This window comes from Chiloscyllium plagiosum, unplaced genomic scaffold (assembly GCF_037043375.1).
Source record: "Chiloscyllium plagiosum isolate Xiang-an unplaced genomic scaffold, Cpla_swu_hap1 HiC_scaffold_23, whole genome shotgun sequence".
Lineage (NCBI taxonomy): Eukaryota > Metazoa > Chordata > Chondrichthyes > Orectolobiformes > Hemiscylliidae > Chiloscyllium > Chiloscyllium plagiosum.
In genome coordinates this window covers 31,961,571-31,977,639 of record NW_028270161.1, presented here as the reverse complement: position 1 = coordinate 31,977,639, position 16,069 = coordinate 31,961,571, and the positions used below count along the sequence as shown (strand labels likewise).

Here is a 16,069-nt window from a genome sequence, read left to right as displayed (position 1 = left end):
AATGAGGAAACTGAAGAAATCCGCATTCATCCCCTGTGGCTGGAGGGTTCCTAGGCGGAAGATGAGTCGCTCTTCCTCCAGGCGTCGTGTCGCCATGGTCTGGCGATGGAGGAGGCCAAGGACCTGCATGTCCTTGGCAGAGTGGGAGGGGGAGTTAAAGTGTTCAGCCACGGGGTGGTTGGGTTGGTTGGTGTGGGTGACCCAGAGGTGTTCTCTGAAACGTTCCGCAAGTAGGCGGCCTGTCTCCCCAATATAGAGGAGGCCACATCGGGTTCAGCGGATGCAGTAAATGATGTGTGTGGAGGTGCAGGTGAATTTGTGGCGGATATTGAAGGATCCGTTGGGGCCTTGGAGGGAAATGAGGGGGGAGGTGTGGGCGCAAGTTTTGCATTTTTTGCGGTTGCAGGGGAAGTTGCCGGGAGTGGAGGTTGGGTTGGTGGGGGGTGTGGATCTGACAAGGGAGTCGCGGAGGGAGTGATCTTTCCGGAACGCTGATAGGGGTGGGGAGGGAAATATATCCTTGGTGGTATCCAGCAACACATTTTTAAGCTCTGATCTCCAGCATCTGCAGTCCTCACTTTCTCCTGTGTCTTTAGCCCAGTCTGACTCTTCCCGTTTGCAGGTACAAATTGCTCCCTGATAGTGGCCTTCGACCAAGGCACCAGGAATAAGAACCATGCTCGCCACGCCAATTGTTGTGGGGAAAGACACCAGCCTCAGAGTCAGGGTCGGGGTTCAACGACAGAGTTTATTGTACAAGGAAATACCGGACACCAACAGTACACTGGTCAGCTGCGGTTCTTCTCTCAACCTGGAGCACATGTCAAGATACTTTTATACATGTTGTGATATAATAGGTCAGTAATGAGATTATTGCCTTTATAACATAGTTTGTTTGTTGTAAACATTGCAGAATCATTGATAGTTTTGATACAGTCATTGTCAGTTCCAATGTAGCCTTTGTTAATTTTGGCGTGGTCATTGTCAGTTTCAGCGCAGACATCATTAGTTTCAATGTCTGCCCAGAAGTCCATTGCTGTAGTAATGGGCGCTAATCGCTCTTCCTGAGAAGGACATTTACTGCAGCCCTGGCTATTAGCACTTTGTATTGAGTCCGTATCAAACTGTTAGCATTTCTATCAAAGGTGTTGGCTGGATCCAGACCTCTCGGCGGGCAGTATATGCTACTTATGTGTATTCTCAGGTTGTGAGTGCAGTGTGCTGGCATTCTGGTGGCTCGAGGCAACATCTGTGTTTGCTCTGCTATCTCTCTCCACATTATGGTCTGGTGGCCATCTTGTGTGTCAAATGGCCAACTAAGGGCTCAGCGGCCATCTTGTGAGCCCGTGTGCCTCGTGTCACCCTGCACTGTGCCATCTCCCACTTCAGAAATGCCTCACTATCCTTTACTTTCATTGGATCAGATTCTTTAACTCACTTCCTAGCAGCACTGTGTGCGTACCTACACTTGGTAGGTTGCAGCAGTTCAAGAAGGCAGCTCACCATCACATTCATAAGGACAATTAGGAATGGGCAGAAAATGCAGGACTTGCCACCAGTACCCACTTCTCATGACAGAATTTGAAAAGTAAGGTGGACAATAGCATGAGTAGCTGACAATGTGTAGTAGCCTAAATTATAATAGCCATATTAGTCAGAGTTCCAAATATATCCACCACTCTGAATCAACATCTAGGCATGTATAAAAAGGGATGTGCAATCCATATAATGATGATTTATCTTCTTTCCATTCCCTCCTTGCAGAGTGCCTTAGATTGCTGTCTCACACCCCACTCAACTTAGCTAAGATCAGTAACTGCATTTCACAAGAAGGAAGAAATGTACATATATAATCATTCTCCATCATAGTTCAGGAATGATTTACAGCCATCAGGCCACAAATCTGTCCAGAATATTTTCAATGTTGTGACTCAATTCTTAATCAAAGAATTTACATTAATTAAAATAATTCAAAACAATCAAACATTTATTTTGATTAAATTTAGGATCAGCAAAATTTTACATGCTGTTAAAAAATGGATGCATTACAGCATAAAGTAGAGTGAAAAGAAACCATATTACAGAACCCAGAATCACATGGGAATAAAAATTGCAGATAATCACAGTCTTACATCTCATATTTGAATAACACTTGTTTCCATAGTGGAAATGAATTATAAACAAGAATAGAAATCACTAGAAAAGCTCAGCTTCTGAGGAAGGGTCACTGGACCTGAAACATTAACTCTGATTTCTCTCCACAGATGCTGTCATACCTGATGAGCTTTTCCAGCAATTTCTGTTTTTGTTTCTGATTTCCAGCATTTGCAGTTCTTTTGATTTTTCCAAGTACTCATAAGTCACAGTAGCAATTTCTCTACCTAACTACCCACATTTCTCATCATGCATGGTTAGAAGTTGAAATTTCTTACTGCTAAATAACTGAATAATTTTAACATTGGTCCATCACTAAATTTCCCTGTCTAACACATGGTACAGCATCATATTGAAATTTGTGGAACTTTTCTTAGAAAAGTATGTATTATGTTGTAGGAAAGAAATGAAATTCATATTTCCATGCTTTTTGTTTTCCAGTCACTGCCCCAGTGACAAATTAGGTTCTGATGAAACAGAATAAAGTCCTATTCCACTTCAACATTATAAACTAGAGTGATAAATCAGTAATTTGCTTTAAAGCAAAGGATTTTGCAATCAAAAAGTCAGCATCGGTCTTATGGTTCACAAAGTTATACAGTTACAGTGAACATTGTTAAAATAAATCAATCATCTATGTTTAATAAAATAACCAAAGCAATGTTTGTGCTATTTTGTAATAAAAGATCATCTTCAGGCCATATATGGTAACAATAAAAGCCACCTGCAAAGCCCTTGTAGACAGAGAAGGATTTGGCAACCTGTAAATGAGAAGAGCAACCATTAGATAGAGTTGAGAATGATACAGACACAAGACTGGAATTTACATTTTTATCTTTATGATGAATTGGCTTTTGTTTATGCTTTGGGAAGATTCTGATTTGGGCTCAATTGGTAACCTGAGGAAAATTGTGCTCAGAACAGTTTTTCAAAATTAATTTGTTGCTCAAATTTCCAGGTCTGTTCATTTATCATCAACAAACGATTCGGGCGGTGGTTTAGGATGCAACCAACAAAAATTAAAACATTCGTTGATGTATTTAAGGTAACCTAGTGTGATTTCATAAGACAGATTTTGCATGTTGTAATAATGGTGAAACTGTGAATGTTCATCATTACCACATCTGTGAAATTGCACTGTCCAATGTGCACAGTAAAATTGGAAATCAAAAAAATTACTATTAGCGGTTCCCTGTTCCTCCACAGGAAATACTATAAAGCCTCTGTAAACAACAACCTTTAGAAACCATTAACTGACAATGATTATCTTACATTGAAAAGGAAAAACAGCTTCATATGGCTACTCCTGCAAGGAAGATATGAAATTCACACTTCTATAAATGTTTAGATTACAACCATTGCCTCAGTGTAAATTAAATGCTGACCAAACAAGAGAAAAGTCACATTCACTTTAGCATAATGAACTAGACTAACAAAACAGTAACTAAACTCCATACAAAGAATTACATTCTAAAATAATGCATCACTTTCATGATTAGATTACTTACAGTGTGGAAACAGGCCCTTCAGCCCAACAAGTCCACACCGACCCTCCGAAGAGCAACCCACCCAGACCCATTCCCATACACCTAACACTAAGGGCAATTTAGTGTGGCCAGTTCACCTAACCTGCACATTTTTGAACTGTGTAAGGAAACCGGAGCACGCAGAGGAAACCCACGCAGACACTGGGAGAATGTGCAAACTCCATACAGATAGTTGCCTGAGGCGGGAATTGAACCAGGGTCTCTGGCATTGTGAGGCAGCAGTGCTAACCACTGTGCCACCGTGCCATCAAAAGGTGATCCATTTGCAATAAATTATGTCAAAAAAAATCAATTATTCATACTTAAGCAAACAATCAAATCAATTTTTATGCTATGTTCCTCTGTAATATCACTGTTGAAAATCCCTGAAAATGTTATGCATTGCTAATGATATATAATTGAGTTTTAATGATATACTAAGGCATTATCACTGCTGAACTACACCCCAATACATAAAAACTGATGTTATATTTTCAAAATGTTTCATTATAATACAAAAGTCATAGTCTGTTATTATATCATTTTTACGAAAATAAAACTTTCTTAGAAATCTTTATGTCACTCTTTATACAGTTCATAAAACATGGAAGCTAATGCAATTTGCTGTCTGATCTACAGTCTATGAGCATTCTTCAATGTAATTGGCTGTTTAGCCTGTCTGATGATATCACTGTTGCTGGATGTTTGGAGATCCCCTTGACTTGGCACCAGATTCAATTTAACTTTGGGGAAGTGAAATGGGCAGTTTTCTTCAAGGTTGGTTGGAGCACCAGTGCTGACTGGAAAGTCCTGTGAGTAACCCAATCTTAAAGAACTGAACATGACTTTAAAAATCATTACAGAACTACTGGTTGATTCTCTAAAAAGCTATGTTTCCCAAACATTTTCCCTCTGTGACACCATTTTGGAAAGTATTGTGACCCCTCAATGAGAACTGTTAAAGCAGGAGTACAGAGCAATATTTGGTTAGAGTTCCGTGATGGTTATTACTGCCTCAGAGCTCATCACCTCTCACTTTCAGAAGCATTACCATTAAGTATTCTTATTACTTTTTTTGTCGATTGAAATTATAAGATTTTTTTAAAGACTTTTAGTTCCCCTGCAACTAACAACACAGCTTAATTTTATTTTATTGATATTGTGCTTCTTTGCAGGGCACATTTAGAAGAAACTCACAAAAGTCTTTAATCGGATTTAAGTGTCTTGACCAATTTTATGAATGGGAGACGTTTTCTCAATGGTGTGGCTTCGCAATGGTGTGTAATATCTTTTAAGTCAGTGCAATGCATCATTAACTTCATTAAAGATAGTTTTATTCCATTTTCTGACCAACAGTTCAGCTAACAGAGATAGAGATCACCAGGTACACGCTATACCAATTGAAAGGTTCAGGGATTTGTTGTTGGGAAGAAGAGGGGTGTACCATGGAATGCAGCAACAAGGAGGGAGGAACAATTTGTGGGGGTACGGAGATGTTATAATGAGGTAGGGATGAGTTCATTAGAAAGCTTAGGGGAGAACTCATAGTAGGTGAGCACAGGGGAGAGACCATACTTGGAGAGTTTGGATTGCAAGACAGAGATCAAATCATGGAGAGAGAGAGATTGGACTGCAGAACAGAGGTCATGGGAATACGATCAAATTGCAGCAGAAGATAGCAAGAGAGGAAAACAGAATATGGGAGAGAGGTCATAGGGAGAAATCAGATCACAGAGGTGATTGAGGGGGTATTATCAGATTCTGTTGAGAGATTGCAGGGGAGATATCACAATGGGAAAGATTGTGGGAAGACAGGTTGGATTGTGCTGAGGGAAAATCACATTGCAGGAAGAAGATTTTTCCAGGGATAGGGATTATTGCAGGTTAACCTGAAGACCCTGGGATCAAATACTCCTGTTCTTTTGAAACTACATGCAGTGCTGTAAAATCATTTACCTGCTGGATCTGGCTAATACTGTCTCTCTTTAGCTGCTAAACCTTCTAAACCCTGGAAAACCTGTCTTACAGGCATTCAATCGAAATAACAAGTTTTGAGAAGATTTGTAGCTCAGGTTGAGGTAGGTTTGCTCACTGAGCTGGAAGGTTCATTTTCAGACATTTCATCACCATACTAGGTAACATCTTCAGTGAGCCTCTGGATGAAGCACTGGTGGTATAGCCCACTTTCCATTTGTGTGTTTGGGTTTCCTTGGGTTGGTGGTGTCATTTCCTCTGGTTACATCATTTCCTCTGGTGATGTTATTTCCTGTTTTTTTTCTCAGGGGGTGGTAAATGGGACCCCCAAACCTTCCAGCTCATTGAGCAAACCTACATCCATTCAATTGAAATGGTTCCCAGAGTCTTAGGAACAGATTCTCAATAACATATTAATCACTAGTCTGCTAGTCCTTTGGGTTTCATCCTGAAGTAAGTACATTTACAACACAGTTGAGTCTGTTCTCACACTTGGACCAATCTAATCCAATACCCCTTGAGCCAGCCTACTCCTGGCTGGTGTTAGAGAGGGCTGGCAGTAGTAAGGTGTGGTTACAGTTCCTCTCAAGATTCAATGAGAAAGTAAGTGCATGGTTTGCATAATGATCTCCAATTTTTATATTTTCAGACAGTTAAGCAGTTGTTTTTCCAAACTTCCTGACATGAACATCCGAATAACATCCATTCAATATCACCCAGTGTGACATCAAATAGCCAGGCCATTCTGTGACTCAGGCCTCATTAAGGTGGGTTGCAAGCAACAAAGTAACGGGCTGGCTTCTAAAATGAGCCATTCGGCAGCGTGGGCATGGGAAAGTGGACAGGGGAGAAATTCCAGTCTCTGGAGCATCCTTCGGGTTGGTGTAGGACATTTTGTTCCTCCTAAACAAGTTAGAAATGAAAATGAAAGTTTCCTGAGCCTTAATTTTGAGCATATTTCATCAGACCTCTCAAGGCTGCTCAATGCCTGGTGCAAATGACAAGATGGCCAGGGCACAGAAGTCTCAAACTGGTATCCGAAAATTGCATTCTGGGCTCTTGCAATTTACACTGGACTCATTTTTACTTATTTGAACAGTCTCACCCATTTCAGGTGAGCAGAAAGCTTGCCTTCTAGCAGGCCTGCCGAAACACTGCGCCAAGATTGCCTCAGATGTTCATGAGGCAAGTGAAGTGTTTCCCCAAGTACCTGACGGCCCTCTCCCCCACCATAGCCCATATTCTTTAGTTTGTAGCTGCCTCCTTTTTTTAAATGAGAAACTGGTGGTCAATATTTGAAAATCAGTCTCTACAATTTACAGAACATAACGTCTCTATTGTTGTAAGCAGTTTTATTTGTCTCCAGTTAGAAGGGTTCTAAGTGAGTATGTATAGTAATACTAGGGGGAAATCAACCTGATAGCAACTAGTAGCAGAACACAAGCCTGAAGGTAGGTTTCCCACTCAACTTCGTGGTGCACAGGATATGAAGAAAAGAGAAAGATAATTGACAAATAATATAAAAATGAAACATGGAATAATAAATAAGAAAATTTAAACTACAAAAATTCAGAGAACAGAAGTGCAAAATATGTTACCGGAGAAATTCCTGAGTGTTACATTGCTTGTTCCAGTTCTTCTTAATTCCAGCCACATGGCCAATTCCAACCACTCCGACCACAACTGATGGTATAACCTTCTGAGCGTCAGCTGTTAACAGGAACGGTAAGAAAGTTCTTCAATAATTGAAAAGTTTTTTTTTAAAGTAGAGTTTGGTCAATTTACTTCAAAGAATGTACATGTGATGTTCTCAAACCTATACACTAAATGTGACAAGTGTTTTAATAGCACAATCATAGAATCTTAGAATCATTACATTGTGGAAGCAAGCTATTCAGTCCATCGAGTGCACACCAACCCTCCAAATAGTATCGCATCCAGACTTATCACATCCAGACTCCAAATAGTATCGCATCTACCCTATCCCAAAATAATGCTGCATTCCCATGGCCAATCCACCTGACCTACACATCTTTGGACAGTGGGAGGAAACCAGAGTACCCAAAGGAAACCCACACAGACATGGGGAGAATGTGCAATGTCAATTAGTTAAAGTAGGTTTTGTGGTGTCAATGAATAAAAGCACCCACAGAACTGAATCTAGTTTAGTTATCCAGATGACATGGATAGTTTGGACGTTCAAGCTAAAAGATGTAGAGAAGGAGGCGTACAATTGTGTGGAGCCTTCTAAGGGAAACAATGAAGTGTATAGGAGATAGGATGTTAGTGTCACCTTTACGCATACATTAAATTATAATACAGAAGAAAAAATAAAATCCAGAAGAAAAATGAATAATAACTATCATGATCAAGTGCTTTTGATCATAGAAATTCATTCATGGGTTTCTTAAACAATGCATAGCTTCCTCCTTCATATATGGTTTGCCATTTCAATGTATTTTTCACAGGGAAATGCATGCTTTTCTTTCAGTTTAACTTATTAAGGAGGTAGTCTGCTGTTTCTTTTCATATTTGGCTTTCCCCATCGCAGTAAGAAAAGAGTATGCTTGAATTAGACATTTACTTGTGATTCTTTATCATCCAGAGAGACAATAGCATAAGGAATGAATGTCCAAATGAAACACCATTCACATCAAATAATGGGCATGATAGCTGAATGGGAATTAGGAGTTCTTTTGGAGCCAATAGAAAGGACAAAAAATACTATAACTTGATTAATGTATAAGGCCCCGACTTTCGTACATGTCCTTTGAGGCAATTAAAAATCAATGTTTTTAATATAGTAGGTCTGTTGCCCAATTTGCCAAATTTCCTGACAGCTGGGTCCACTGTGAGTCACAGTTCACCCAACAATAACATGTTGCCATATTGTTACTGATTTCCTCCACACAATTGAGCCTTGTCCTAATGGAGGTCCTTCTCAATCAATTGACTTTCAGTTTCCTGTAATTCCAATACTGCACAACAAGATAAACAGTTTTAGAAATTATTTTATGACTTAAGAGGTTCTTTAATATGTTGAGAGATGTATAGAATACAATGAATAACATCTTAGGCAAGTCACGCTCAGACAAGTTTCTGGTCCAGACGTAAATTAGACTCTGTTGAATGATCAGGCCAGTTCAAATCAATGCCATTGAAATTATAAGGGAGATGACTTGTGCCAAAGAAGGATCAAATGTTATCATTGTTTTGCTAGTAACTTAATGGTTTTATATTCAAACTCATAGAGTCAGAGCCTAATGATGAAGAACCAAAATATTCCATAAACTTACATCGTAAAATTTTAGGTAGTACTATAGGCTTTGCTGCTTGCTTCAGTGACTGTGTTAAATAGGCATCCCGTTCTGTTATAAAAACACGATACAACCCAGGAACTTCCTTCATTGTAATTTGGAGTTCTTCCTCCAGCCTATCGTTTTGTTTCAGCTCCTTCATAATTATTTTGCTAAAATACAGGAGCACCTGCAGTTAAAACTTGATTAAATTATAGTTTAATGAAAATGTTACAAAAATAAACAAAGATTTCTTCAAAAATCACCCAGAAAAGATGTTATATATTATAAAGCAACAAATACAATCTATTTCAGACATTCATTGGCTTGGCTTGGCTTGGTTCTTTTTGGATTATGAAATTATATTTGAAAATTATAAGGAATATCTAAATATAAATATCATAGATTAGACTGATGTGTAGTTTGATTATAGGAAATGTCACATTATCAGATTCCTCCAATGAACACTGCATTCATTCATCTCAACACAGTGAACATGTTTAAGAGGCCACAACCAAGACATAGCACTTTTGTATACTTTGCTATTGACATCATTAAGATCACTGATTGTCAGACTGATCACCTGTATTGTTAAATAAATCTTTGTCATATTTGTGACTAATAATGACTGAAATTGTTTTTTTTTCAAAAGCAATTTGTCTTATAAATTGTGCAGGTTTGTAAGTTATTAAAACATAACTCTATCTGGATTCTGAGATTTTATTTTAAAAATTTCTTCCCATTTAAAATTAAGTTCCAGAATGGCTATATGTGACATTGTCCTATTTATCATGGATGTCGTGTTCAATAATTCAATGATAATGCATGTGTAAGCTACCCCCTCCAGAAGAAAATATGTTGTTTACACTCAGGGACAAAGTTCACATGTAAATCACAGAACATTGGAAGAAAACTAGACCCCATCAAACTACATCCGAGCAAGAGGGGACATCTTCAGTTAGGAAGGGAAGAGAAGGGATCAGAAGTGAAAAATTTGGCAATGGTTAAAATGCTTTGAAATCAATTTTTAGAGATTACGTAAATAAGCAATTGACTCTAATGTCCAAGTACTTAGATAGTAAATAAAGATTTTTTATCTTTTTTGTCGCTGGCTCAAAATCATGCTTTATTGTTTATGATATTAATACATGATGTAAATGAGAATGTGCAGGGATGATAAATTTGCAGATGACACAAAGATTGGCTGGGTGGTTGACAGTGAGGAGGAAGGTCTTGGGGTACAGGAGGATATGAATGTATTGGTCAGATGGACAGAACTGTGGCAGATGAAATTTAATGTGAGGTGATGCACTTTGGAAGAAAGAACATGACAGAAGCAAGAATGCTTCCTTTCAATCTATACTGAATGGGAAACAAGATGCTAACTCCTGACAGTAAGTTCAAAAGTTTTACTTGATTTTATTCTAAATATATGCGGAGTGTTGAAATTGCTATTGTCGGTTTTAGGCAGCCAACCTCTTTAGATAACAATGTTTTTTCAATGTTGAGGTGGTGCCGGTGTTGGACTGGGGTGTACAAAGCTAAAAATCACACAACACCACGTTATAATCCAACAGGTTTATTTGGAAGTATTAGCCTTTGGTGTGCTGCTCTTTCATCAGGTAGCAGTGGTCCGAAGGCTAGTACTTCCAAATATACCTGTTGGACTATAATCTGGTGTTGTGTGATTTTTAACTTTTTTTCAATGTGACAGTGTTCCAACAACTAGCTGTAAATAATGTCATTAAAGCTACAGTAACGATTTAATGAAGCAAAGATTTATTCATACCCAACTGGAACAGTATTGTATTTGATGTAAACAAAGCCTATAAATGCCTTCACCAGGTCCCAGAAGGAAAGCACAGCAGCAAGTCTTCGGAAAGTAATGAAGATTGACTGGTCCCCCAAATAAACCTCACAAAATGGTATTTTCTGAGCCTAGACGAGAATATTAAAAATATATGACAGCAATAGCATGGTATTTATTTATTCACTATACAATTAGGTTACAATAAATTTTCTTTGGGATTTTTAACTTTTGATCTTTGGCTGCTAGTTATTGTCTATGAACTTGGGCTGAATTTTCCATTTGGAGATAATGTTCTGACCAATGAGATTGCATGAGATACCATGAATGATATTTCTCATGCAATCTTCTGCTCTTCATCTCTTTAATGATCTTATCTGAGCTCAATGGTGCTCTTCTCACAGAATTGCATTGAAAATTGATGGAGTGAAAGATTTTTCCGTTGACAATCTCTGCAGGTTAGTAATAGGGTCCTCTCAAAAGCAACATGGGTGAAGTCTATAACATCCCGTATTTGGAAGGAGCTAGCAATGGTGGAAAATCCATTGCCTAAGCTACTTGGTTCCTTTTGTCACTGGGAGCAGATATGAACAGATGTGATTTACGGTAAATAGCATCAAATTTCAGGACAGATGTAACCTTGAGAGCCACCAGGATGGGAATGCCATTCACTGCTGACATGACAAAGAGACAATTAGTGCAAATAACATAATGGCCTCGATTGCTTGAAGCCACAATTTGTACTGTGCTTTCTTGGACAATGAATCATATGCCAATGAGTGTAATTTCACAGAATCACAAAATTGTTCTAATACAGACGGAAACCATTAGACTCATCATATTGGCATTGGCTGTCTGAATGGACATTTTGATTTTGTGCCATTCTCCTGCCTTTTCCCCATAACCCTGAATATTATTCCTGTTTCTATCCTTATGGGAGATTTTCTTGAAAAGGTGTAGAATTTAAGTTATAGAGTTAATGGTAAAAGTTAGCGATTCATATTACTTTTGTGTTATTGGTTAAAAAAAAAATAATTATAATTAATAGTGATTTTTCTATTCCTGATAAAAAGCCTGGTGTGCAATTCTTGTAAATTGAATTAAACAGTTAGGTAACATTGGACAACTTTATTTTGTAACATTTTCATAATTGTGATGGTTCTTGGAATAGTAGGGCTTAACTTCTAGTGTACGACTAGGGAACTGTGACACCATGTCGAGACCAAAGTGATCATGACTTGAGAGAAACTCCAGAATCTACAGCCTCCCTTTCCCTCCTATGCACTCTGAAATCCTGCTCTTCTGAATTGAATTGCTCTCTTTTACAATCATTATTCTTTTTAGAACACTGTGCAATGAACCCCAATCCAGACTTGAGCTTCCCACTTTCCCAAGGACTGTGCAGACTAGCCCCCTGATAAACCACTGATCATGAATGCCCCCAGGGCAGACCATGACCAACCCCCAGACTGAATGGGAAAGACTATGCCAGAGTTGCAAACTGGGCAGTAAACTTTACCAACACAGTTGGCTTCCTCAGGTGCAGGATACTGCAGACTGCACAAATTGCATTAACAGCACCATACCATAACATGGCTGACTTCATCAACAGAAAAGGGTTCCATTCCATCACTGAAGAAGATGTCTATGAGCACCAGTATCACATCGTAGAAGACTACTGATACCCTCGAAGCTGTCATGATATCTATGTCCTTGACATCTCCTATGTTCCTCTTTATTGCAAGGGCTGGATGCCATGCAAAATTGATTACTAGGATCAAGGGTTTCCTTCCTCAATCATTATTGCTATTGCGTTATTTATTCCCTGACTGAGGCTAAGCAAAGATACAATGCAATATATTCTTCCACTATGGCCATTGTGGAGCAGTTGATAGGCCTCCTGAAGAGAAGGTTCTTTTGTTTGGATCTGTCTGGAGGGGTTTTGCGGTACCCACTCCAGACAGAATGAGATGAATAATTCATGCTTGCTGTGCCCTCCATAACTGTAGCAGGCAGAGACAGCATGTGATGGATGATGAAAAGCTGGAAAAGAAATAGCACTCTTCTGAGGAGGAAGATGTAAACGTTTTGCAGGAGGAACATCAGTTACTGTGTGATAGCATACATCAGCAATGTACATGACAAGCGTAGGCTTGGGCCAGTACAGCAACTCAGTGGTAAGCACTGCTGCACCGCAGCACCAGGGACCAAGGTTTGATTCCGCCCTGGGGGATCTATTGCGCATTCTCCCCATGTCTGCGTGAGTTTCCTTCGGGTGCTCCAATTTCTTCCCACAGACCAAAGTTATGCAAGTTCAGTGGACTTGCCATACTAAATTACCCATAGTGTCCAGGGGTGTTTAGGTTAGGTGGATTAGCCATGAGGAATGAGGGTTGATAGGGAAAGGATATGGTTTGTGTCTGGGTGGAATGCTCTTCAGAGGGTTGCTATGAAATCAATGGGCTGAATAGACTGCTTCCACACTGTAGGGATTCTACGAAACTGAACAGGCATTAATTGCCACCTGGTTCCAATCAATGTGAATTGGGTGTAGAGTTTTTTAATGACTATAAATTTGTGGTTACTCAAAAGCAAGCAGCACCATTTATTCACAGAAGCAAATGCAGTTTTGTTTCATTTATGTTTTTTTCTTTGCATTGCCTTTTGTTCAATAAAAACTAACATTTTCAATTGCTTGAAGGTTCTCCAACATGTAATACTCTCACATTGAACCACGACAAAATGTTGTGTTGCGTTGGGAGTTAAGGTAAGAATAGCACTCCCTTTCTCAGGATTCGAACATGGTACAGTGTTAAGGACAGGTTACCTGTCCAACTTGATTCTTGTAGCTTTAGTTACAATGACAGTCAGTCAGACAGGTGTTGGTGTAAAATAGCAATACTTTTTTTAGATTAGATTCCCTGCAGTGTAGAAACAAGCCATTTGGCCCAACAAGTCCACATCAAATTCATGAATATGAACTTTTATTTGCAATGCACCATTGCCTCCTAAATGTTGCAGAAACAAGTTCTTTATCATTTCCTTCCACGAGATATACTGAGAAGGACTATTTGTGATTGGCTGCAATTAACCTGCTGTGCAGCCTTGTGTTGCTGGAGGCAGAAAGTCTAGAAGATCCAGACAGTGTCGAGCACTTTTGCCACTGGTTTGCAGACAATAGCGTGAGTGTGACACCATAGAAGTGCGAGGCACACATCATGAGTGGATCAGCACAAAATTGCATGAAATAATTCACTAGAGTTCTTGCTGGAATCCTCCATGAAACTCCCAGAAATCAACACAGCCATTTTTTGCTCAACTTCAGTTCAGTATTTGACAACTGCTTTGAGTGCCATAAATTAGTTGAACATTTATATCATTAATACATAATAAGACATTCAGTAATTGTTGGTATATATACATTTAGCACTCTGATGGATTTGGTTTCGATTTTATCTCAAGTGATTTAATTTTCTGGGATATCACCAATGGCATAATTTCAAGTGCCAACAACATCAGAATTTGTAACAATTAAAATGGAGCATATGTTAAAAACTAGCATTGCAATTTTAATAACCTCGATCAGCTTTGTAATCAGGTTGAAGCAAATATTTTGGTGAAGCCAACTTGTAAGTTATCTACACTTGCAATTTAAAAAAATCAATATTACAGCAGAGTAATGTTGGAATTCTTACCTCTCTGAAAGCTTTCCTGAATTCCCCACCTGGGGCCATGCCTAGCTCCTCAATCAGATAAGCTGAAATTCTCAGAAACAGCATTGACCACAATGTCTGCATCAATCCAAACTACAAGAAGAAAGATACAGATTAGCATCAGACACTGAGGATAACCTTATAGACATTTTTAAATAATGAGGGGGCATGAATAGGGTAAATAGGCAAGGTCTTTTCCCTGGGATGGGGGAGTTCAGAACTAAACGACATAGATTTAGGGTGAGAAGGGAAAGTTTTAAAAGGGATCTAAGGGGCAACATTTTCATTCAAAGGGTGGTGCATATATGGAATGAGCTGCCAGAAGAAGTGATAGAGGCTGGTACAATTACAACATTTAAAAGTCATCTGGATGGGTATTTGGATAGGAAGGGTTAAGAGGGATATGCCAAGTGGTGGCAATGGGACTACATTAATTTAGGAAATCTGGTAGGCATGGACAAGTTGGACTGAAGGGTCTGTTTCTGTGCTGTACATCTCTATGACTCTATGACCAGTTTGAGTGCCGGGAAAAGCAATATAATTGCCTTAAAAAATTAATGATTCCTGTCTAAAATCAGATTCCAAAAAGAAAAGAAATAGAAAAGAGACAGAGACAAGGGCTGGATTTTGGCTTTGGATGTTGGAAACAGGAGTTGGGATTGCTTCTAGCTCCAGAACCCACCACCTCAGGGAAAGAAGCGATTTGAAATAATTCTTCAGATGGTGGTATTTCATCTCCTGACACCTTTTATTTACAAATGCATAGCCTTTGACAATAACACTGACTCTCACTGAGTCAGACATACAGCGTCTCAACCTTCCTGACATTCTTCCTTTGATATCAGACAGGCCTCCCTGGTTGGACCAGATTAACAGCTCCAGTCAGGGAACTCATATTCTATGAGGTCCAAGCTGGCTGACCTTGTTACAATCAGTACAGACTGACCTGGAGTTGAAGCCAATGCACTGATCCAGCTGGCATGAACCAGTTTTTTTGTCCATATAATGAGCAGTGGGTAGGCTCTTAAAGCTGGATGACATATCAGAGACCTTTTGCTTCAGAGGAGCACTCAGCTCCTGCGCAATGTAAGTAAGGGGTGGCATGGTGACTCAGTGGTTAGCACTGCTGCCTCACAGCACCAGGGTCCCAAGTTCGATTCCAACCTCGGGAGACTGCCTGTGTGGAGTTTGCACATTCTCCCCGTGTCTGCGTGGGTTTCCTCCCACAGTCCAAAGATGTGCAGGTCAGGTGAATTGGCCATGCTAAATTGCCCATAATCATAGATGCATTAGTCAGAGGGAAATGAGTCTGGGTGGGTTACTCTTCGGAGGGTCAGTGTGGACTTGTTGGGCTGAAGGGCCTGTTTCCACACTGTAGGGAGTCTAAAAGTGCAGTGCACTGCAACAAAAAGGTACCCTTCTCACCATTTATTTTAAAATATTACAGAAAGCAGCCAGGTTATTACTGCACTCTGATCCAGCCAGGAAGGGAGGGCATCCAAGTCTGTCTTGAGGATTGGCCTGCCATCCTAGCACCAGATGCCATCCTCCAAACAAGTAAATTGCCCCGTCACATCAAGGAAGTAAAAGATGACCAGA

The 16,069-nt window shown here is 39.5% G+C and overlaps 1 protein-coding gene across 2 annotated transcripts in view; it reads right to left on the bottom strand.

Annotated features, from left to right (window-relative positions):
* Nucleotides 1–728: 728 nt before the first annotated feature.
* Nucleotides 729–16,069, bottom strand: part of LOC122561707 (traB domain-containing protein-like) — a 28,365-nt gene continuing 13,024 nt past the window's right edge. For both annotated transcript variants that reach the window (XM_043713739.2, XM_087999536.1), the window contains exons 5-9: nt 14,453–14,563; nt 10,740–10,888; nt 8,951–9,123; nt 7,253–7,364; nt 729–2,915 (exon numbers count right to left, since the gene is read on the bottom strand). In XM_043713739.2, coding sequence (XP_043569674.1) covers nt 2,795–2,915; nt 7,253–7,364; nt 8,951–9,123; nt 10,740–10,888; nt 14,453–14,563 — 666 coding nt within the window. In that variant the 3' untranslated portion in view covers nt 729–2,794. The remainder of the gene's footprint in view (nt 2,916–7,252; nt 7,365–8,950; nt 9,124–10,739; nt 10,889–14,452; nt 14,564–16,069) is intronic.